General features: G+C 34.3%; 2 protein-coding genes across 2 annotated transcripts in view; both read right to left on the bottom strand.

Annotated features, from left to right (window-relative positions):
* Window positions 1-4269: 4269 nt before the first annotated feature.
* LOC132192415 (serine protease inhibitor 2-like) lies at window positions 4270-8354 on the bottom strand. The gene is made up of 8 exons (XM_059612373.1): window positions 8229-8354; window positions 7802-7917; window positions 7552-7731; window positions 6751-6967; window positions 6469-6686; window positions 5916-6101; window positions 5720-5858; window positions 4270-4880 (listed from the first exon to the last, which is right to left on the bottom strand). Exons 1-8 carry the CDS (start codon window positions 8272-8274, stop codon window positions 4477-4479), a joined length of 1506 nt encoding a protein of 501 aa, XP_059468356.1. The 5' UTR covers window positions 8275-8354; the 3' UTR covers window positions 4270-4476.
* An 810-nt stretch (window positions 8355-9164) lies between these two features.
* Window positions 9165-25415, bottom strand: part of LOC132192856 (ribonucleoprotein PTB-binding 1-like) — a 67704-nt gene continuing 51453 nt past the window's right edge. The window contains exons 2-7 of the mRNA XM_059613032.1: window positions 14721-15012; window positions 13642-13889; window positions 12816-12998; window positions 12431-12521; window positions 12112-12368; window positions 9165-11663 (exon numbers count right to left, since the gene is read on the bottom strand). Coding sequence (XP_059469015.1) covers window positions 10977-11663; window positions 12112-12368; window positions 12431-12521; window positions 12816-12998; window positions 13642-13889; window positions 14721-15012 — 1758 coding nt within the window. The 3' untranslated portion in view covers window positions 9165-10976. The remainder of the gene's footprint in view (window positions 11664-12111; window positions 12369-12430; window positions 12522-12815; window positions 12999-13641; window positions 13890-14720; window positions 15013-25415) is intronic.

The raw sequence follows: 25415 nt of genomic DNA, 5'->3' as shown, positions 1-25415 counted from the left end.
TACAATAAAAGTAAAATGTTTTTTAAAAGAAATGTCAAAATAACAGCATTTCAAGTGTGTAATCCTTTAAAATTCCCCCACACACATTCAATTTTTTTTTAACACAAACCGTTTAATAGACTAAATAATCCCTCGCTTTTCTGATTCATCTTTAATTGTCTAGCACACTTTCTGGTGGCCAAAATTACTCGAGAACAAAAGCAGAGAAATAATGATTTAAAACAAAATAATTATAATTTCTCATTGTCTCGTGTTCGTTTGTCACTCTCGCATTCACTATTGAGTTTCCGAGCCGCGGTTTCCGTCTCACGACCGCCGAAAAAAACGCTGCGTGAAACCTTTGATCTTGTTTGTTATTGTTATGCTCTCACCGCGAGTGCGTGCGGTGACGTAACTTACGGGCTGAATAGGGCGGTGATGATGAGATGGCCCGTGCAGCACTGATCGATTGCAATAATCCCATCGTCACCTAATGATTCACCCCTTGTGCACGCGGGGAAGAAAAATTTATTCCTTGTAATTTTAACCCTCTTGGTGTGACACACCATAACAAGAGCGAGAAAACTGACATCATAACAAAACCAAAAACTGCATCGATCATAAAAAAGGAAACAAATTGAACACACCAGGTATGGAAGTAAATTAATCAAAATTTAGATTCAACCCATAAATTTTAATAAAACCTTCAATTTTAAATGCAATTCTTTTACTTGTTCATATTTATACATTTTTCAATTTAATATCAAATAAATATTCTTTACAGCTTTTTTATCAAGCAACATTTGAGCGCTGATAAAAAAGATAAGCAGCTGCTTTAATTACATACATCATAGACTATTATTTTATGATCTTTTTGTCTGATACTTTCTTATATAATTATCTTAATTGGTTGATCCAACTTAAAAAAAATATTACTTCATCATACATTATTCTTAGCAATAAATTCAGTTTATTTAATACATATTTGTGTAAAGGGGCAGGAAATGGATAAAGACAACTTGAAGTCGCAAGGGTAAAAGCATTTCCAATGCATAATTTAAAAAATTTAATTATTTTAAACTGTAATATAAAAAGCAAAAATTATTTAAAAATAAAGAAATTCAAACTTGCTATTCCAATAATTATTTAACTATAAAAATTATATATTTACATTATTAATATAAAATATATAATTAATCAATAAAAAAATTACTAAGTTAAATTTAAATACTTAAAATAATAAAAACACAATTTTTTTTAATAAAATTTTTTTTTTAAACAAAACCATTATAATTCAAGTGGATAAAAATATTATTAAAAAAAAAAAACCCGTGAGAATTCGAAAATTTTAAACTTATGTATAATTAACAAAAAACAAGGGTTATTTTCAATTTTAGTTGCAAATTTTTCCCCATAGGATTCAAAACAAGTCTATTATTGATCAGCTCAATCATAGGTCCAGGTGCCGGCGGCGCGCGCGCGAATTCCAAAATATTTTGCAATTTCCGGTCGCGAAATTCTCACGTTCTCCTCTCTTGTTCTCTGCCGCGGCGCGTCCGATTCGCGGATCCGCCTTGACCCAAAATTACACACACACGTTGGATGCTGCATTCGTTCTTTTCAGCATTGATGAGTAACCGCGCGTGGTGGGTGATATGGAGAGAGAATGTAGAAGCACAGGTCGCCGCGATGTGCAGCTTCCGTACCGGGAATACCTTTGGAAAAACGATCCTTCGGCGCCAAACAACGGCCGCAGCATTCCACCTTGCTCCTCAGGATCAAGTGATGAAAAAAAAATACAGATCTCGACCAGACCCACCTACATCCTCTCTCACGCTGAGAGATCGCATTCCTCACTGGCACCATTCACAATGAATTAACATATCACTCTCATCGGTACGGAATTTGATTGAAAATTTAAGTTCCCCTTTTCATATAATTATTGAGAGAATAATAATAATTTGAAAAGATGGATGGATTAATGTCTCATTTGACAATAGAAAACTATTTCTTCAATTTCTTCTGAGAAATTAATTTTAATCTATTGTCACTAATTTTGATAATTTTATTTATTTATTTTGTCCTGTTCTATTAATTTTCAGTTGATTTTAGAATTTTATTATTTAATATAATTATGATGAAAATTGTTGCCCTAGCAATTTCAACAATTCCATTTTTTTACTTGACTGAAGTACAAATTATTGTAAATCAAACCAACCAGAAATCTACTTCTAAAATGAGACGAAAAACAAATTTTCAGCAATACAAATTTCCAATAATTTTATGTCAATAATTATTCAGGTTTTACGTAATTGACTTTAGAAAATTATATTAAATTATTAAATTTGAAAACTTCTAAATTAATTTACAAAGAATCTATCTTATGTTAGAATATTGTATTGTTAATTATAAAATATTTTAAAGCATTGAAATACAAAACTATTAAAAGAATAACATTAAATAAAATAATATTAATTAAAGTAAATTAAACCGAAATAAAATTGAATGTCTAACTTTTTAAAAAATATCAAAAATTAATTAATTTTTAAATTTAATTTTTATTCAAAACACAAAAAAATCTAAAGTGTAAGCACTTTTCGACATGAAAATGCTAGTTACTTGTTCGCGCTGGACGGGATTGAAGGATTACATTTTTACTTTAATTAAATGCTTTCGGAAACAGAGCCCATATCACTGCCAACAAGATCTTCCTGCGATCTCCATCTCTTTGAATGACTACAAGAAATCTCTCCCATTTCCTCGTTGCTTTCAGAAAACCGTAGCTGCACCCGCCCTGGAGAAAACCACGAAATAATACGTTTTCCTTTCGCGATAACCAGAATTAATAACAATACCGCCGTTTAATTTGCATCAACTCCAAGAAAAACCCACGCAAACATACTCAATCATTATTTCAACTGCAAAAAAATAATAATTCAATTCGTACCGAGAATTGGCACAGACGGAAAATTAAAAATAATTACCGCGGTCTAGAATTAATTCCAAGAGACGCGAATTATTCTGGAGTGCGGCGAAAATGAAAATAATAAACGTGTGTGTGGTACGCGAGAGACGCGCGCGGGCAGGTCGCGGAAATGCTTGCGAGAGAGAGTTATAAAAAAATTCATTGTCGGACGAAATTCCTACAGCAGTTGAGGAGAAAGACGGCCGAGATGAATGGATGACTCACTCACACTGCAAAGTTTGTTTCAATTCTTATGCACCCGCTAATGAGGCGCGGTGATTCAATTTTGTCGCGCGAGGGCGGATTACGTTTACGTACACGTCTTGCCGGAAAAGAGAAAGAACATCTTTGAAAGAGGGTCACGGTGCATCACCTTTTTTGGTTGCAAAATATTTACTTAGAGCTCGTAAGAGTTCTACTAAAATTAATCTTTTTGAATTAAGTAAATTATAGCAAGAAATTATTCTGTGATACAAATTAATGCTGTGCGAGGTGGAAAACCAGTTTTATGAGATATCCATAAAAAAATAAGCCTGCTTGTGAAACAATCCCAGGAATGTGCGGTCCGGAATTCAAGCTATATTTATAAACCATAATTTATCTTTAAATAAAGGTTTTGTTACATTTTTAAGTAAAAAATTTGAATTTAGGCTCTCAAAATTTAAATCTATTTTTGTTTTCAAAATCCAAGAGTGAAAAACATATTAATATTATGTATGTATCAGAAATTTACAAATATTCTAGAAATAATTTATAACTGGAGAAGTAATAATTATTGAAGAAAAAACAAACAGAAGTCAATATATTTAGTAAAATATTAATAATAAGAAGTTAGCAAGATTACAATATTTCAGTTAAAATCGCAGTGTGCGTATATAATTTTTAAAGACATTTTAGCTCAATTTTATTCGAGGGAAAAATTAATTTAGGAAATTTATTTCATTTTTTTATTTACTACGTTTTAAATTTTTAAATTCTGTACATTATAATTATTAGGTACTACACCTTAAAATTAAGACAGAAATGCTTATGATATTAAGTATTAAGTTTCGCTAAACGCATATATTTTATTTAAAATAAACAAATAATTATGTAGGAATCAATATTTGAGTTGTCATGTTTTAAATAAACTGTATTACAAAAATTTTATATTGATTTTTCAGAGAATTTAAAATTTTCAACTGACGTAAAATTTTGATAATAAAGGCATTCAACATAATTTTAATGCACTTAATTATAAAAATAAAAGTAAAGAAAAGTGCGAAAGACAAAAGACCCTAAAGATGAGTTAAGTTCCTTTTATAAAATAACAATTTCTCCTAGTCTGGTGCTTGATTTTTTTTTTGCAAACACAAATTTTGTTGCAATTTTCGAGCAATTTAACAAAAAATATAGGGAATAAAGTTAAATGAAATTCAAATTTTCTGATGGTCAGGAAATTAAAATTTGGAGTTTGTATTGTAAAATTTTAATTGAGAATTACATTAAAACAGCTTATATTTCTACAACTTTGAATATATAAAATACTCTTTTCAGTTAGCCGGAGCGGTTTTGCTCGCCTTGGGCGGAATCCTCATGACGACACTTTCCCTCTCGTCGGTGCGCTTTTCAGTGGCCACCTCCTGCACATTGCGGGAGGTGTTCATTCTGTGCTCGGCCGCGACCATCGTCTCTTCCATTTTGGTCGAGAACAGACTGGGCAGGCTGACGACCTTCTCGTCCTGCGGCGGCGTCGGCTCAGGGTCGGCGTGCAGGGCGCGGGCCTGCGGCTCATTTATGCTCGCAGGTGCAGTAGTGGCAGAGCCGACAAGCGGGTTGTCTATCTTGGCCGCGAACACCACCGTCTCGGTCGTGTCGTCCTTAATGAACAATACGAACGGGTGGTTCACCAACAAAACCACCGAATCTTGCTGCATTTTCGGCACCATCTGGCCATCTGCAAAAATAAGATGATATTAAAATACATTAATTTCCAGCAAAAATTCCAAAAGTCGGAAAAATTAATAAAAAAATATTCCAAAATTAAAATTTTTGGCTTTATAATTTGCAATTATCAAGCAATAAATAATAAATAAAATAAAAATATAGTATATACAAATTTATTAAAAAAGGATTTAACAAGACATTACTCTGCACAAAACTTTAAAAAACATTATTCTTATTATAAAATTAAAAAGATCATTCAAATTAATTGAGATTTGAGTGAAAATATTGATTGAAAGAGAAATCATTAAATAGCCACAAGTAATAAAATGGCTGAGACTGATGTTTTTCTATATAAAAACAATTAACTATTTATCCAAACTTAACATCAATCAAAAAAGCAAACTTTGAATTAGTTAGCAACACAGTTTCATATGGAAAAACTCCAAAATTTACTGAGCTTTTATGAAAATAGTTTAAAAATTGAGCATTCAATTAATCCATTATTATTAAAAAATTAATTAATTGAATTTTGTAGCACAATTTAACGATCCAGAGTTGTTTCATGGTATTTAAATTGAAATTGGGCTTTTCCTTGGTGGGTTTTTTAAGTAGTTCATCGTTTCATAGAAAAAACATTACGCATGTTGGGATTTTCTCTTCGACTCGAAAACCCACCAAGGAAAATCCAAATTTATATCCAAACTCTAAAATAATATAAAATTGTTCTTAAATCATGGTAATCGAAAACAAATTAATTAATTTTCTAATAACCGCAAGTTCCATCACTGTTATTTTAGTTTTGTTTTATATATTCATTTCGTTTTTTAAACAAATCGATTTAAAACTTACGAGTAGCTGCGTAGGCGGTGCTTCCCAATTCGTCCACGTCCAGACCGGCTTCGTGAATCAATTTTGACACGTGCATGGAATTGTCCTTGGACAATTTCGGCATATCCGCCGCATTAGTGAAAATTTTGTTGATTCCCAACTAAAATGTTTCCAAAAATCATTTGAAACAAATTGAGAAATGTGTTTTATATTTGACCTCATTTAAAATTGATTTTGTGTCGATTCTGAGCTTGACGGAAAATTTTGGTAGGCCGATGGTAACGTCGATTTTTTGCATTTTCATGATCGCCTCTCTGATACTGTCAGGGGTGATTTCCTCGACCAGTTTAATAAGACCGGTTTTCTCTTTGGGAAGCATCAGATACATAGAATACTTTCCACCCTAAAATTAAAGAAATTTAAAATTTTTATTTCATTTTTTTAGTCAATTTTTAATTACTTTAATAAACATAAAAGAATAGTGTGTCACTTTTTATTTAATTTAAATTGAATTATTAGATATAATTTAAACATTTTAATTTTATTATCATTTTATTTTTTTTAAAGATAAAATGCTTACACCGAGAAGAATAGATAATAATAATAATTACTTTGTGAGCAATTTTGCTAACAATAATTTTTTTTTAAATTGTGTAAAAAAATTACATAATTTGTCCTCAACTCTGTAATAAAAAAAAAACTAAATTTGAATCTAAAAACTTTTTCTTTGTTATTTTGAGAAGAGTTGATGTCATTAATTATTATTTTACCTGATAAGGCATTCTTATGAGTTTGAAGCCGCATTGCTCTTCATCCACATAATAAAAACTACCCCTCGTCCTCATCATGTCCACCTTGACAGTGGTGCCGTCCAGGAGGTGGAAGTCACCCTTAGCAGTGGTGTCAGGGTTGAACGGCATTTGCCACGAGCCCTTGAAGAACAACGCGTTCGCCAAAACCATCTGCATTTCGGCCAAGTTGGGATCGTCTGTATTTTTTTTTTCAAAATAAATTTTAACATTTTTTTTTAGCTACATTTTAAAATAATTAACTGGGGCTGATGATTTCCTTGATTCGCTCGTTGGTGGCGTTGCAGACCCAGCTGTTAATTACTTCGGCGGCCTCAAGTGGGAAGGAGAAATTGGCCTGCATGATTTCGGCTTTGAAGTGCGTGTAGAGCACCCTTCGGTAGCCCATCGAGTAGGACGCCTGTGGGCTGACAAACAGCCTGCTTGACAGATCCAGCTCGCATTTGCCGTCTGCGTCGGTCTGGGAAATTTTTTTAATTGACTTTTAAAATATATATTTATTTTATTTTTTAAATTTACATCAGGAAAAAAGCGACTTAAATGAAATTACGACTGGTAAAAACTTATTTAAATTTAAATTCACTCCAAAAATTATTCTGGCGACGGATCTTTGCGTGTTGTGTCTTTTTATCCAATTAAGGAATATTCGGAGACTTTTTATTTTTTCTTTTTTGCAAAATTGAATTATTATTTTCTTTTTGAGAGGCTTTTACGTGATTTTACTGAAGCTGTGCGAGAAAAACTTGGCTTTAAGTAATCCGATGTGAAAACAAAAATTTTGACTTTTAATTGAGAAATTAATTATTAAAAAATGGCCCAAAAATCAATATTTGTTAGTCACAAAATTTCAATTAAACTTGGAAAATTAGGGTAAAAATATTGTAAATAGCAAGTTTAGGCCAAATCTGATTGAATTTTGAACTATAGGAATATAAGAAAAATGTTAATTATTTAATAAATTGTTTTTCTAGTGCATTATCACTATCAGTGAAAATTATCATTTATCCGGCTGTTTAATAATGTCACTGTTTTTCATTATCTTACCACTAACGAGTCGACAATTCCTCTGAACTTGCGCCTCGTTTCCGACTTTTCTCCGAGAGCAAGTGCGGTTTGGATTTCTCGGGCCGAATCTCCCGCGGCCCCCTCGTAAATCATCGCCAGCAGCAATTTCACGCTGACAGGCGACACGGCCACGTTTCCCGCTTGCGACTTGTACAACGCCTTTGAAAACAAAATAATATGAAAATCTAATTTCTCTGTTATTGAAAATTGCAGGAAAGGAAATAAAAACCTTGCAAAATTTCAGATCGAAGTCGTCGAATCGAATTCCCTGTTTGAAGGGAACAGTCGAAGAATCATCTGTGTCTTCATCAATGGTATCATCTGCATTGCTCTCAGTAAGAACAACTGAGATTTTATAAAAATTATTATTCACACTGTTATTTTTAATTATTTTATTTTTCGATACACAAAATTTTACTTGTGTTATGCTTTTTTTGATACATATAATTATTGATAATAAAAAAACGCCAATATTTAAAAAATATATATGTAATAAAATATTCTAAAATTATTGCTGTATATTGTCAAAATAATATTTTAGAAAATTAATCAATTGTAGTTAAAGTAATTTTTTTTATTAAATACACATCCTAATAAATAAATACCTTTGAATACTTATATAAAAATATTTAAAAAAATTGCATTAAAAAACTTACATGAGAAGAGGAAACAGAGCCCCAAAAAGTGCCTCGGGAACTGCATGGTTCTCTTTTCTCAGCAGCTCGTCTCGTGTCTTACTCGGGGGCACTGCGAGCGTTTGACTTTCTTGCTCTTTATCTCTCTTGGCTTTTGCTCTCTTTTTATTAATTCAATTGACGGAGGAAGTGACGATTGCGGTTGGGACTTTTATCAACAGCTAGGGTCACAACACATCTTCTCCGTAGTTCAGTCGCACAGCTCGAGATTTTTTTAAGTGGAAATAATTTCATAAGCCTGATTGCTGCTGGCCTTGTCCTTTAAATTTACATGTCATTCCACTCCGATATAACGTTGTCAGGTTTTGAACTGTATAAGTTTTTTTGAATAATTTAATTACAAAATGAAGTTATTTTCTTGTTATAAAAATGAATAGAAAATTGATTGGAAAATAGTGTAAAGATTTGTTTATCCTGCTATAAATCATTATGTGAGATGAAAAAAATGAAAGTAAAATCATTGAAATAAATTACTTTTTACAGAAATTGTGTGAATTTTCAAATTTTACTTTAATGAACCATACTTGAAATTTTAAGTTTCTTTATATCATGGCCTGATCATAACTTTGAGTGACCTCATTTAAAAATTCTTTAAATGAAAAGAAAAACAAAATATTTTAATCATCTCCTTAAATAATTCAAGAGTATGTTATTTGTATGCAACCTGCAAGTTCCTTATGTTCGGCGGCGCAGCATACCCATAAGGGAGCTCCACTAACCAAGCAGCAGCTTCTTTTTTTGACTTTATCTTTCGGTCTTTGGTTGAGTCAATAATTTATTATTTCACAAATTTTACAATCATTCTTCTATCATATTTTTTTTTTTTTTTAGAAATTTTCAGACCAAATCATTTTTGGGGATAAATATGCGACGGTGAAATAAAACAAACAGTTGTAATGTCGTCGTATCGATATACTTTGATATATTTTCTTTTGAGAAATCAACAAAACATATAAACTTAATCCTCTAATAGACTGATAGCAGTGTGTGAATCAAATGTATCGTTTTACTCCATAAATTATAGTCAATTTGCTCTATCAGCTCCATAATTCATCATCACAATTAAACACTTTATCATATAGATTCAGCAGGGTGTAGTTTTTATGTCCACCAATTAGCAGGCAACATCAATATTTAGACATAGCGTTATTTCTTTCTCTCATCCGTTTTTTAATGTAATTAAAGGAAGAGTGTGTTTATCTCAAATTTATATATTATATAAATTAAATTGTGGGCCCTTCTTTCAAAATTGGCGCTAATTTCATGTTTGTGTGGAAAAGAAGGGAAAGCCAAAGAAGAAGAAGAAGTTTAAATTATTGAGCTCTGTCTGTTGCCTTCAAAAGAAAAATAATAACAAACTCAATAATAAATTAAGACTTAATAAGAACCTAACAATTACAACCTACTTGTCAACTAGGCAGAGGAAAAAAAATGCGCCGTTTATAAAATAAATGGATTTTAGCACACAGCTCCGATAATATATCTACGAGTAGTAAAATATTCCAATTATTCAGTTGGATGGTTTTGCTTAAACTCGGTAGAGGTTGTGCTAAAATAACACCTAAAGACCAAGACTTTGTTCGTTGTCAGGAAAAGTGAGTGAATATCTATTATAACCACCTGACAATACTAGGAAAAAAATAATAATAAAAAGAATCAACAATCGAAGTCCACTTCGAAACTTCATTTTCACAAAAATCGCTCACTAAATAACAGGCGGCATTTAAGATTTTAAATCCTATAGACAGAGAGAGATGAGATAAGAACAGCTAGAGATTATTTTTCCATAGACAGAGAGCAACTTGGTGATAGATAATAATATAATTATTTTATTACACACCTCACTTTTTGTATATCAAACGCACATAATTTTACACACTCGCATCCAGCTTTTCAAAATGTGTGCTTTTATATTTTCAAATATCGTACACACCGTTTGTGGTCAGCTGCAAAAGTCACGTCTGGATTGGTGCATTTTTCTTTGAAATTCTCCTCCTGTGTGTGAATGAATGTGCTTCAAAAATTTTATGTTGGTGGGAAATGTATATAATTATGTTTGCGTGTGATGAGAAAAATTGAAAAGTGATCTGCAGTCTTTCAAAACTTACATTCGAAAGATATGACAAAGATTTGCAACCTCTGTTTGAAGAGCTCCAAAAATAATAAAATTGCCAGAAAGATTCCTGACGATCGAATATTTTTGCAGACATGAAAAATTACTCAAAATTTTTAATGAGGAGCATTTCTCAATGCTCAAGTACAGTCAATAATCATAAAAAATATTATCAGGAATCTTCGCAGCAATTTAGTTATTTTCAATAATTTGAAAGTTTTCAAATCCACGAGATTCTCAACAAAAATAGGACTTGAAAAAAGCAAAAAATATACAATCATATTTATGTGTTACGGCTTCAAAGAAGCAAAGAAAATTGAATAGAACCAACCAGCACCCACTTGTACCAAGATGATTTTTTTTTTGGATTATGTTTTTGAATGAAAAGCACAGGTGAAACATCTCCACAATTGTACAATTAGCAAAAATGGAAAAGCTGCAGCCATGTGGAGAATTTCCTGAGTTTGAGAAAATCGAATCCCAAAACAAGGAAATTCCTCCCTTCCATGTCACTAACAGAAAAAAAGAATAAAATCTAAAGACTCAGGGGAAAATGCACTTTTGGCGCCAAACCGCCGACGGGGGCGATTGAATTTCTAGTTTTTCTTCTTGCGCTTGAAGAAGGAGTCGGCGTAGTGGCCGCCGAGGCCCTGCGAGTGCTGGCCGATGTAGTTGCCCTCGGGGCTCGGCTCGGGACTCGGCAGGAATTGGCTGTACTTCCTCTTCTGGCCGAGGGGCGTCATGGCCACGCCGGGGGCCACAGTGGCGGCCACCGGGGGCGGGGGCTGGGCCCAGCCGAGCGGCCATGGCGGCCGCAGGGTGGCCATGGCCGGCCACGGGGGCGGTGAGGGTGGCAGGCCCCATTCGGCAGGGAAGGCGGGCACAAGGCCGCCGGCCAAAAGGGCGGCCGCCTCTGCGGCGGCGGCCACATGGGTCTGGCCAATCCACATTTCTAGAGGAGAGGGGGCGGCCTCTTCGGAGACGGCCAGCAGGGTGGGCGTCGGCGGCAGGATGGTCCAGTTCATGGGTGGCCCTGGAGGCGGCCCTGGGGGCGGCGCCTCAGCGGCCGCCTTTGGTTTGGGCAGCAGCGCCGGCTTCATTGTGTTGGCCGCCTGGCCCAACTGACTGGCTGCCGTGACGGCCGCCTGGGCGGCCGCCTGCGCAGCGTTTGGTCCTTGTTGCTTGATGAGGGTCTGCAGGGTGGCGAGCATCTGCGGGTTGCCCAGCAGTGAAGGCGAACTGGCCCCCATCTGGCTCTGCATTTGTGCTGCCAAGTAGACAACCTGCAAATCGGGATGCAAATTTAAATTAAAAAATGATTATTTAAAATATAAAGTTTTTACTAAAATTTCAATCATATATACTAAAAATTTGTAGGTTTAAAACTGAAATATATTGCATCACTTTTGAAAAAAAAAACAGATTTTGATATCTTTTATTAAGAGACAATTTTAATCTATTTTTCTGATAAAGGATTTAATCATTAATTATAAATTAAAATAAATAATGAATGTATAATATCTTAAATTATTGAGTAGTATGTACTTTCATACTTTTCCCAAACAAAATCATTATATTAATAAAGAAAAAAATAATTAAATTAAAATAGTTTTAAAATTTATCCTGAAAAATTTATTAATCTAAAGAAAATTTTACAAATTTTTAAGACTTTCAGCGTTGATTATGATTATAGAGCTCAATTTCTTCCACTTTTATTAATCAGCAACTTACGAGGGCAGCCTGGTTGGTCTGTTGCTGCTGCTGTTGCACAACAGCCGCCTGCGGAAGTGGAGGCGGTGGGGGCGGCTTGGCAGTCGGCGAAGTCTTTGAAGGAGACGGGGACGAGACTGGAGAAGAGGAAGGGCACTTGAGGGCGCCTGTGGGGGCGGCTAGGGGACTGGAGGCGGAAGTCGACGCCGCCTCTGCTGCCTTCGGGGCAGGCAGATTCTGGATTTGATTCAAAATTATGTTCTGCAGATTCTGGGCAACTGGAAAAACATAATAATTTTAGCAAATATTTCCTTTCAGATTCAAACAAACAACAACTCACAGACTGGATTTTGTTTGGCCAAATTTTGAAGTTGTTGGAACACTGCCGGTGCTGGAGGATCCGGTAACAGAGCACCTTTGCTCTTGTTTGGCTGTGAAACAATAGAAATTTGGTATAATTTAAAAAATTACGAAATTAACTAGAAAAAAGTTAAAAAAAAACAATGAATAAAAAAATTAATGCTAATTACATACGTCGACTATAACAAACAAGTATCAAATTAGCACTTTTTTAATGAATATTCAAACAAAATTGTATAAAATAAAAAACACATCGAATTAATAAAAAAGAAAAAAAGTACCATTTAAAGAGACAGAAAATGCACCTCGTGTATTAGAAAATTTAAGAAGTATATCATGCAATAAATTCAGATTTATTTACTTACGTTTTCATTCAAGAGTTTAAGGTAAAGGTTGATCGCCCTGACCCCGGGGATGTAGAAGCTGACCCTGATTTGGTGCCCGTGCAGCTGGGCACTCTCGACCGCTTGCATCGTCTGTTCGGCTTCGTCGGCCGTGTTGAACTCGACGAGGCCCCAGTCCTGAGGGCAGCCGTTGCGCAGAGCAATCTGCAAGTGCAAACACGGACGGTCAACCAAATTACCAACAGCTCGAATTAATTATTCAGAGCTTAGGATCGGCTCAAAACGGAGAGAGAGAGAGGGAGAGATGAGTGAATTTACTGCGGTTTGTAAATATTTCATTTTCATCAGCATATTAATCCAATATTATACCACGATATGGCGACCACACAATACTGGCAATTAATTTTAATGCACTGTTTGAACAGCGCCTGACCGACATAATTGCAGTTAAATTAAATGTTTGACGTTTAATCCCAGGGCAATCAAATAAAATTTTAAAAAAATGCAGCAAAAAATAAGATTTAATTATAAAAAAGCTAAAATTAAAAAAAATATGTTTTGAACAGAAATTACATACAGATTTATATACAAAATTATTATCTATTTTAATTAAATAAAAAAATCATTTTTGATTACAAAGTTAGCATTACATATTTTTGCATAATCATGATAAAATGATGACAATTAATTATAAAAGTTTTGCAATTTTTCATTAAAATACATCTTGGAATATTATTTCATTATTTGAATTTTTCAAATCATCTTCATTTTCCAAGAAATTTCAAGCAAATGTAAATAAAAAAATAAAATGAAATAAAGAAAATATAATTTTGTATAATTTTTTTACCTGGCAATAGGGCGGGTTGTTGACCGAACTGAAGATCCTTCTGAACTCGGCCATATCCCTGAAGTTGGGTGGCAGTCTGTCTACATAGAGGCACTTGGAGTGCAGTGACTCAAAGGTCACGTGGCTGGCCTCGAGCCAATCACAGCACAGGGTGCAGCCGTCCAGGTGTCTCCCGTCCAGGAGGCTCTTGGCCTGCAGGGCAGTCTCTTTCAGCGCATACTCAACAAACCCATAGCCTTTGCTTTGGCCTGAAAGTAATAACAATTTTTTAGAAATTTAATGTATTAATTTTATTTAAAAAAAAATATTATCTTCGAATCAGATTTGACACTTTTAATTGTTAAAAATGAAAGTTATTATTTGAAAATAGGGAAGTGGATAAATTAATTTTTTATATTAATATAAATTGAAATTTATTTACTCCTCATTAAGAAGGCTTATCACGCTTATTACTATATCACATCAAAAGACTATTTCCTGGAGAGTCTGAGACCATAAATATCATTTAAAAAAAAAAATTAAAAATTGAATTCCAAATTAAAAATAATTGAATTTACTTTCAATATCAAAATCTTTTAATTCCAATTGATTTCAATTAATTCAAATTGAATTTTAAATTCAAATAAAATATTTATTGTTATTATTTTGTTTAAATCGATCAATGTGAATTAAATTCAATTAAAATGAAAAAAAAATATCTTAAAAATTTTTTAATCTTTTTTCATGTGATTATCTTAATTTTTTATTTCACTGCTTTTAACTTTCTTTAAAGAATTTAATTCCTGCAAAAATTTTGGAAACAATTTTAAACATAAAAATCATTAATATTATAATATTTGCTTGGTTAACATTTAATTTGAACAAATTAATTGCAGGTGGTGCAACTCTTGTTGGCACAGGATCAGGTTTTGAATTTTTTTTCCCAGCAAATATATCTCTGAGGGAAATTTTTCCAACAGAGAGTGACTGAGGTCAGCCGCTAAAGGTCAACTGGCTGGCGTTGGAATGCACCGCCGAGAGCGAACTGGTTGCATTTTTTTTAATTTGATCGTATAAAATTAATAAACAATCGGACGAACCGGTGCGTTCGCTGATCATGAGGAAGCTCCTGGTGACCTCCCCGTAGCTTCGCACGAGGGCGTTGAACTGGTGCTCGTTGAACTTGGGCGGCAGCCGCGCCACGCACAGCAGCATCTCGGTGGGCGCCGGACTCACGGGCACTCGCTGGCCCCGCAGACAAAACACGCGCTCGCGGTCCCACTCCTCCAGCATTTCGGGCTCCTCGAGGGACACCCGCGCCGAGCCAGACCCAGGGCCCGTCTGCAGCTGCACCGACTGGATCGGCATGTCGCTCAGAAGGTCACGAACACTCTGCAACAATAATTTAAATTATCAGTTAAGACAAAAAAATTAAATAAATAAATATATTTCAATAATTATGTGCCAGTTTGAAAGATATATAAGTTGTTTTTGAATATTTAATTTTTTTGTACTTAAATATGTGTTATGTTTTTCTTTTCAATTTTCCCAAATTCTCCATTATTAAATAATTAACTGAATTAAAATTAAAATTGTCATTGAAATTGAATTTAAACTCGTATTATTATGTGTGCCGAATTCAATTCACTACAGCTAATGGATGATTATATTTACAGGTTGTATAAATTATGAACTTGTTACTAAAATTCGAAAATTCGATTTGGAAGCAAACAACATAGTGTGCGTTTTTTTACCAAATATTTACACCGCTTGAAATAAATGAGTTTTTAATGGTAAATTGGGACCGTGGAAAGTAGAAGGTTTTAATCAATAATTATATTTTCTATAGTTATTTTACTAAAACATTAATAAAATGAATAATAAATAAAATTTAGCGGTTTTAATTGATTTTAAAATGGATATTAATGAATTTTTTTATTTAGGAAATTACAAAAAGTTTAAAAATATATTTTGTTTTTAATTTTTTCCCTGTAATTTATTTTTGCAATTCTTCTTAATATTGTATTTTGTGGATATAATTTTAAATAATCGTTGGTAAATATTTGAAAACAATTTGATATTTCCACAAATAACATGATTTAAGCAACGCATCTTTAAGTAAAATGATTTTATGATTAATTTTTTTATTTATAATTTTAATATTACAAAGCAGCCGTTTCTCTTTGTTTCGGACGCTGTCACGTGTCTGACAGTTGACGCTTAGCACCCGGCTGGCTCACTCATTAAAATCAATTTTGCTCTCCGCGTCGCCCCAACAATAGACGCGCACCGCTGGATGCCAAAAATTAATATTGCATACAATTCCGTCCGAAATATTTATAAGGAAGCTGAAAACGAACATCGCGCCAAAGTGGCAGCTGTCCGAAAGTTGCTAGCAAACTTGCTTGACTGAAAATGCGAGCGGAAACTTTTCCTTTTTTTTTTGCGTCCCGATCTCCCTGGCATAGAAACGCGACCGAAGCGTCACAAAACACAAATGTACAAAAGCGGCTGTCGAGATAAATACAAAGTTGTGGCAAGGAGCAGTTTTACTTTCACGGCTTCAATTAATATTCCTTTAAAGTTTTAGCATTCTTTTGGAAAAGTATGGAATTGTTTTGATGAAAACTTAATTTCTTGACTAAAAAGGACTTTATTTTCAAAAAAATATTTTAAATAATTTTCTATTAATATGCCAAACATGACAAGAAATATTACAGATTTTATGAATATATTTCATATTATTTAATTATATAAAAATCTCCATGTCTTGTTGTGCTCGTCTTTTTTTCTGCTTACAAATTTCGCTTTTCACAGACCTTTCTTTTTTACCAAGAAGAGGAATAAGAGGAGGAAAAACCCGACGTCGTAAATTCAATTACTCAGCTGCAACCGGCCGGTTTTCTTTTTTTACAGAGCTCTGGGAAAGTCTCTCTCGGAATGATTTCGCCGTGAATAGGAGAGTCCATTGCTGCCCCTTTGGACCGATAAATTGCCACCCGCGAGACTCGTAATGCACCGCCATAAATTATTTATTTTTCGTGCGAATTTTGGCCAAAAAGCCAACAGGCCGGGAAAAAGAAGGCCGCAGTCCGGTGTGTTAACACGCAGCGGCTGTAAATCATTTCTCGCTTTTTTAGAAGTTTCGTGTGCAGCGGTGGTGCCACGCGTCTCTCTCGAGTGAAAATTGTTTCTTTAATACTCTTAAGGATGATTAATGGCGTCGGTTTTTAAACCCAAACACGCAATTTTGTGTCCAAGTTGCCCAATTTTGGGGAAAATTGCTTTTAACCATTTTCGGGTGACAAAATATTTTAATTAAATCTTAAATTAAATTTTTATTTCTTTATCACAGAGTTGAAATTATTATTTCATTAGAAATTCTGCTTATGATTTTTAATTTATCAATAGCAATTAAATTACCAATATTTGTTTGTAAAAAGAAAAATTTGTCTCTCATTTTCAGTAAATTTTTAAATTATTTAATAAATATTAAAACAGTATTGTTTTAAATCATTTCAAAAGATGTAACTTTTCTTATTTCATTGCAAAAAATGTCAATTTTGTTCTATTTGGAAAATTTTTTGGTTACATGTTTTTCATCTAAATTTAAATATTTGAATCATTTTACCTCGGAGTGAAATTTTCAGCTCGCTTCATTAGGATCGGGTCTGAAATTAACATGCACGCTCGGTTGCGAGTTTGTAAGTCAAACAAGGCGGAAACACTCCCCCGTAGTAGGTTCTTCTGGACTAGCGGGGGAGGCGCGGCGAAAATTAAAAATATGACACCTCACACTGGCAGCTGACACTCAAATAAATCAGCGGAATGTCTCGTATATTTAGGCCGCAGGAAGAGAGTCCGTCGAGATAAATCACACGGCCCGGCCGACGCAGCACCTTCTTTTTCTAAATAAAAAAAATAACGGCCTCGGCGCGGAAATGAGCTGCTGACCGAAATAAAAAACGCGAGCACGATGAATTTATTTCGCGGCGAATGTGACTGCCGAGCGTTTATTGCCGCACTTAAAACCGAGATTAAAGCGCGGGCTTCGACCAGTTTGCTACTAATTTATGTATCTGAGAGTGGAAATATAACGAATGTGGTCCTGATAAATATTAAAAACTACAAACTTTTTCCATAAAATGGTCCGACCACATTTAGAATTTGAATTTATAAAGTTTATATATGCCTTTAAAAAGTCAGTAAAAAGTTTTAAATAATGTCAAATTATATTTCATTTATAATAACCATAAATTAAAGCTGAATAATTTGTTTTGACAAATATTATAAAACAGCTCAGGGATAGAAGAATCTTCTGTTTTGTGCAAAAAAACATCAAATTATTGCAATTTATCTTAAAAGTCTAGAATAAACAATTACTGCACATTTGCATAAAACCATTAATATTGGAATGTAAGTCTTTCCGATTTTTAAAATCCAACCCAAAGCAGAAACTAAAAATGGAACTCATTTATATTTAATATATTTCATACTAAAATCTGTGCTTTAGGACTTTTTTCATTGAAAAGGATTTTTTTTGGTGTTTAAATATTTCACTACGTCAGCCTGGCTGGAAGAATTGTAGCAAAAATTTCTGCACAAAGCAGCGCCTTTTTTACTGGCGTGGGTCTCTTTATCAAAAGAATTGATTAATTAAAATAAAATCAAGCCTTTTCACCCCTCATTCTTTCCTTTCAGACACGCGCTTTTGCAGATTGTTTGCAACTCTGCAAATGGAACTCTCGAATTACACTCGGCGGAGAAAGAAGAAAGCACGCCCGGCTGGAACAATCGGCTGGCGGGGGTCTTGACATCCGAGAGGGCACGTTGGAGAGCGCAGCCCACTCGTTCTCCGGCAGGTGTAATGGATTTGACCCACTTGCTCGAGAGGGGTTGAACTTTTTTTCCCTTTCGCTGCGAGCGATGATCGTTTTCCAGCCTCCCATTCTCGCGCCATCGTTAACGAATAAATATATATTCAAACAAAAACTTGGCGCATTCTTCGCACAGTCCCATTTTTGCTGATTGATGTCGGCGAATATAAGCGATGGCGGCCATTTTTCAATCGGGGGGTGGGCGGATTAAATTCTCTAGGAAAGAATGGATGGAAAAAAAATCCTCGTCGCCGGATGGAAAGAGAAAGATGAAAAATTGACAATTGCGGTTGATGGGTTTGCTGATGCTTCCCGAGTGTGAGCAATGGCCCATTTTTCCCAACGCGCCGAAATAAAGCTTTATTTTCTGACGGATCGTACAAGTTTTACGACGTCACGGCTTTTTCCATTTGTAGCGCCGAGGAATGAATTTGCAAATGGCCTACGTGCAAAGTTTTAAAATCTGCATTTCTTTATGTGGTGATTTGGAAAATTGAATTTCATGAAAAAACAGATCTATTCATAAAAATTTCTGGGCATATGGTTACTTGGATTTATTTAAAAAAACAAAATAGTTAATAAAATTTACAGAAAAAAAAGTATTTCTATTTTATTGATGATTCATTATTATTGTTGAGTGTTGTTGAGGTTTATTTGTCCACATTAAACAACAATCAAAATAACCAAATAAATAGCAATAATATTGTAAATCTTTTAAAAAAGTTTTAAGTATAATTTCTGTTTAAAGTTTTGAATTAATAAATTTAATTTCAAAATTAATTATATATAAATTCCCACATCTGTATGAAAATTTGCTTTCTGCTTTTGAATAATTCGATGTTGTTTCCACTACAACTAATTTTCAACTTGTCTCACTCATAATGAAGTTTCGGCCGAAACGAATTAAGATTCACTCATCACACAACGCGTCACAGCCAGACAGCAGGAATGTGATAATTCGGAGTTGTGGGGGTGAAATTGTATCGAAGTAGTTTTGGTGTCTGCGGCTGATTTTGTGACGAGTCAGACACGTTTCAACTCGCGACATGTGGAAAAATTTAATTATACACAGCGGCTAATAAATGCACACACGTGCATGCATACAGCATTGCGTGCCGAATTATTGCACGCGAATTGTTCACTGTGCTGTATTCCAATTAACGAAGTGTTCCAATTAGGGCCGGCGAGTTTTCTGCCGGTCGTTGTATAATTGCATAAAAGCTGCCGTCACTTTTTGTTCCTACGAGAAACACGATATGCAAATAATAAATATGCACGCGTATTGACAGCAAACGAGCAAAGTTTAATACTTACAAGGCAGCGAAGTTTTAATTACAACAAGGGAAGTAATGAAAACTACAGAAATAAAATAAAAAATTGTAAAAAAAACGGTGAACTTTTATGTTTCAATAATAATTGGAGCTGCTTGTAAATTTCTGGTCTAATCACGATTAAATTGAAACATCTGAAATTAATTTCTAGGGTCAAAAGTGACCTTAAACTAAATTCTCGCACGTTGAACACACAATTAATTTTTCCAGCACTTTTATGAATTTTTTAACTTTTAGCATTCTCATCTTGGGAATTCAAACCCAGACAACTTCATGTGAATTAATTGTGTAATAAAAAAAGAAAAAAATAAACAATGTTTTTTGAAAATTTTTGAACATAATTGTCCGATGTTAGCAAAAAAGTAGTTAAATCGCAATTAATTAAAGTTTAAAGGTCTTTTGTGTTGAAAATATAGAATAAATTTAAATTTAGAGTTCATTATTAATTATAATAATTTGAAATTTCAAAATTTTATATTTTTCTTATAAAAGATTCATGAAATATAATATAATAATTTTCTCATTTTTCAAATGGTACAGGAGCATGCTTTGAAATTTTTAACATAATCTCCATCCATTTTTGCCCCTGCAGATATTTTCGGCAACCCGCTAAGCTCACGTGTTGTGCGGGACACATACTTAAGAAAAACTCCACAAAAGTATTTTTAAATTATAAATGAATTTTCAATAAATGGAACTTTGGATTTGGATGATAACTTTCTGGGCGAAGCCAAACTTTATTAAGAAAAAAATTGACGGCAGAAAACTTTTATTCATAAATCATCCAATACCAAGTATTATCATTTTCGTTGTTTCCTCTAATTCCGAAAACTCCCAAAACGTTTCTGTTTACAAGCAGAAGAGAGGCGATCGGAATTCCCCCTTGCGTGTTTTATTCTCGAGACAAATACTAAAACGAAAGCAAATCAAAGCGAGAGAGTGGCTGCCAGCGAGAGAAATAAGTTTTGCGGCGCACGTTTGTCTCTCTCGGGTCGCGACGGTGGCATGCTTGCGTGTGACATCAGCACACACCCAAGCCGTACGTTTTTCAGTCTCTCAGATTAATTTGGCGGGCGCACTCGAGGAGCCAACAGGTGCCGCAGACACAGCCTCGCAGCGCCCGACCATTTTTCACTGGCGACTAAGCAACGAATAACACTTTCGGAGACGCTCTTTGATGTGCGGACGGAAACCCTCGAGTGTCTCCCGCCGCTGGCGGTGTAGCCTTTCCAGATGCAAATTAGGCGGAAACGTCGGAACTTGTCCCAAAACACACGTCTTTAATTAGGAATCAAGAGATGATTCATTCAGTTCGTCTCTGAAAAGTGATTTAATTAATTAAATTCATTGAATTAGTTTCATTTGATTTGATTCAATATTATAATTAATTTCATTAAATATGATCTAAATATTTCATAATTTTAGATAACTCTGTACTTCAGCTGGTAGAAAAAAACGAGTGAAATTGATCACAAAATTTATTTGTCGATTAATATTTGTTGTTAGTCATTGTGAATTGTTTCATTTTGATATAAAAAATATAAAAAGACAATGTTTGCTGTAAATAAAAAGATATTTTCATGAAATGAACGTTGATATGTGGATGAGACATTATTATAATTTTTCTGGGCTTTTTTATAGAATTTAGAAACAAAGTGTGCCACTTTTTTTTAAATCAATGCTGTAACTAGAATTTTATAGAAAATATATAAAAACAATTTTTTTATCTAATAAAATGGAATAATATAAAAAAATTCTTTTTAAACTTCATATCTTTTAAAATAATATTATTTATTTGTTAATAAAACTTGATTTTTTAAACTATCTTTTGAGCAAATTTTTTTTGGTCTATTGAAGTTAATTTTTCTTCGTACTTCCTTTCTCAAGGTTTGCGCAAAAAGCGAGAGCCTCCGGTCAGCGACACGTTCAAAGAGTTTCTTTGCTCATTCACTTGCTCTGCAACAAGTCGCCCGCTCGGAACTTGTATAAAAAGATTGATGCCTTTTCCTTCTGTTCCCTCCATATTGTCTTCTTAAATCAGCAGCCGACTAATTTATGGAGTGCCACGGCGACATTAGTTTCATTGGGACGACGAACCCTGGCTAGGACGAAATGAATTTGCGCCGTCTGCCTATTGAATTACAAATTGGAATTGATGGCGGTCCCTCGCCCTCGCACCCACCGAACATAAAACAAGCCGCTGTCCGACCTGATTCAAAATTGCGTAGGGTGTCTTGAAACTATGGAAGAGGAAGACACTAAAATGTGGGCGTGTCACTTTGCATTTCTAAATAAAGACAAGTTTCTCAAAATTTAAGTCAGATGAAAATTCGTCATAATTGTGGAAATTCATTTTTTATCTTAAAAAGGGATTGAAATTTTTCACCAAAATTAAATTTCGGTGCCTGGATCAATAAAAAAGTAAAAAAGAGGCCACTTATGATATGACACTAATAATGCTTTAAAAGATTTTTTTTTTTAATATTACATTAAATATTAAAAAAAATTATTTAGACTTTTATTATTATTTCTAGAAAAAAAAAGAAAAACTAAAATCCATAAATTAATCCATGAATTGAATTTCATGGTTTATTGAATTCAAAATTAAAAACAGACCAAATTGTTATTAAATTAATAATATTTTTTTTATAAAAATTATCAGAATTAAGTCTTTTTAAACGTTTTTTAAAAGCTCAATCCTTCTTTCTGTACCATAAAAATTGACTGATCGTGCCTCCGTTTCAGTCGCCATCTTTCATTCCACTAACGGAGGTCGTCGTCGACGCAAATTGCCGAAGAAGCTCACAATTAAATTGACACCCGATCCGACGGCTGCCTCCAGGGGTGGCTCCGGGCGCCGCGGAATGGGGCGAGAATTGCATTCCGGCGGGGCTGCACGCCTCGCTCTCAATCGTGTCGGCCTGCGAGCTGACGACGAGGCATCTCGCTGAATTAAATTACTCCCCATTTATCTCGGATGGATGCTCTTTATTTCAGAGCCTTTGTCGACGTCAATGTGCGGACGTGCTGATATGAAAGCGACTCGGCCACAACTCGGCCTGCGAAAAGGATTACTGAGATAATTTTCTGATTCTTTGCAGTAACAATACTTTTGAGTCTTCAAAGTTTTTATTTATTTATCTAAAAATAAATCGCGATTTGACTTTTTTTCTATAAAATAAAGATTAAAATTTTTTAATCAACACTTGGTTTTTGCAAATAATTTTAAAATAAACTTTCAGATAACGATATTAATTAATTATAATATTTTTATGTAGTTTTTGTAATGAATAATGGAAATTAATTTAATTGTAAAAACTAACTAACTTTTCCATTTAGAGGAGTACGTAAAAGGGGAAAAAATTACCTACTTGAAAATCGAATCAGTTTCCATTACTTTGGTTATCTCTATATTTTTTTTTTGTGTCCTTTCAATGAACCCTATCGCGCACACACGCAGCAAATTCCAACTCTCGCTCGGTGAACTGCGCACTCCTACTCTGATGCTGCCATATTTATAGCACGCCGAGAGTTTTACACTCAGTTTGGCGCGAGCGGCTCCATTTTTCGCTCCATTTGTTGTTGCGCAACCCTTTGAGGTCGTGCCGGCGGAGAGCCCTCTATTCTCAGACTGGAAGCGAGCGAGCATTGTGTTGCACGAGAAAAAGGGAAAATTTTATGAGGAAACCCTTCTGTTCCATCTACAAAAAGAAGAAGTCAGCTTCGAGTTGAAATTTAAACAAATGGAAGAAGCACAAAAAGGAAAAAAAGAGAAATGAAGTCTGAGTGTGCTATTTCGTTATTTGATAATTTGCAAAGTTCAAATATTTCAGTTTATTTGAAACTCTTAAATTTTGGAAAACTCTTTGGGACTTATTCTAAATTTATCAATTTCATCTTAACTGATATGACTGTTTATTTGGTAAAAAAATCTTGTTTTCCACCAAAGGCGACTTTTAAGCTCAAACGTTAGTTAAAAAAATCTTAAGTAAAGTCATTTTGGTTCTAACATTAATGATACCAAAGATTTTCAAGACATGAAGAGGGACTTCGAATGAAAAGAGTCAATTGTTTTCTAAATTAGAAATTAAAATCAATTTGAAAAATTGAAACCGGGCGAACCTCGTTGCAAAGAAAAAATGAAAAAATAAAGGACAACTGACCCCAAAGGCGACCTGCGGTCTGCTGGTACTTTAAAACCTAGGATTTCTTGTGTCCGACTAAAACTAAGTGGGAGGAATTAATAAAAAGTAAAAATAAAATGGGAGAATTTAATTTTAATAAACAAAAATTGCAGAAATTAATTAAGCAAAAGAGTCAGTCAACAGCTTCATACTGTGATTTTGGCAGAAATTTCCAGGGCAATGAACCCAAAGACTTTTCTGGCAAAATCACAGTATTCTGCCGCACTACTGGTTAGGACAGCTGTTTCGGCCAATCCAGGCCTCATCAGCTAACCTGAGTGCCGGTCCTCTCCTTTCGGAGAAGTCCGAGAGACTGATGCTGAACGGTGGCTGCTGCGGGGTTTTATACCCGAGCGAGGCCGCTCGCACCGCCCTTGTATTTTTAATGAAATATGTTGTAAATATTGCAAAAATTGAAAAACAAACAATCAATCACATTTTTGCAAAAGAAGTAAAATAAAATAATTCCTAAAGATCTTTTGTCTCAACTCAGTAAATTGAAAAGAAAAAAAATCAAAATTAACGACATTTTCCTCAAGTTTATTTATTTTACAATTTCAATTTTTCATTCTGTCAATTTTTAAATAATTTGTTTTCACCTAAATTTCATTTGGAGTCGCCAATTGGGTTCAAGTGCAAGCTGTAAACATGAGCCCGTTTCAGATTCTAAACTGCGCCACTGTTGCAATAAAGATCCGGTGCGTGTGTCAATCCCAGCTGATTTTTTTTTGTCACAGAGCGGCGGCGGTGATGTGATTTCAGTGCGCGGAAAGCGGCGGCGTCTCTCCAAATTCAATCACTTCCTTTCCGCACTCAGCACCTCTAAATTCAATTCATGCCGGCAATTCTTCTCCAATTTCGCGCCCCAGTTGCCGCCCGAGCCCATTAGGCGCGAGCAGCTTGCGCAGCGCCTGTCGCTCGCAGCGTAGGCAACCGGTGCGACGCTCCGATAATTATTCCACTACGCCTCTCAAACGTCTTTTCTTCCGACGACGAAAACCGCACTCGACAGCACTTTTCCTACGCATTGGATTTTCCGTCGCGTGCGGTTTTGCGAGAGGCCTTTTATTTCGCGAATAATTAAAAAGGAAAAACTATTGTAGCGGCGAATCTGGGCGGACAGCGATGTTTTAATTAGAAAAGCTTGCCCGTTGCGGTTTTTGCGAAAGTTTTTGTATGGAAAAGTGGTGAAATATGAACAGAAATAATGCTTTGAAGTGTATTCATGAGTATTTCCAAATATTCTAAGGATTTATTATTAATTCGTTGAGTTTAAAGATAAAAATTTGAATAATATGTTTTTTATTAATTTTTTATAATTTTTTTTATATATAAAATGAGGGAGTTAACTATTTTTTTTTAATCTTTAATAAATGAATAAATTAATAACACTCAATATAATA

This window comes from Neocloeon triangulifer, unplaced genomic scaffold (assembly GCF_031216515.1).
Source record: "Neocloeon triangulifer isolate White Clay Creek 2 clone unplaced genomic scaffold, ASM3121651v1 ptg000003l, whole genome shotgun sequence".
NCBI lineage: Eukaryota > Metazoa > Arthropoda > Insecta > Ephemeroptera > Baetidae > Neocloeon > Neocloeon triangulifer.
Note: the sequence above shows the minus strand (reverse complement) of the source record. Positions and strands in the feature narration are given on the sequence as shown.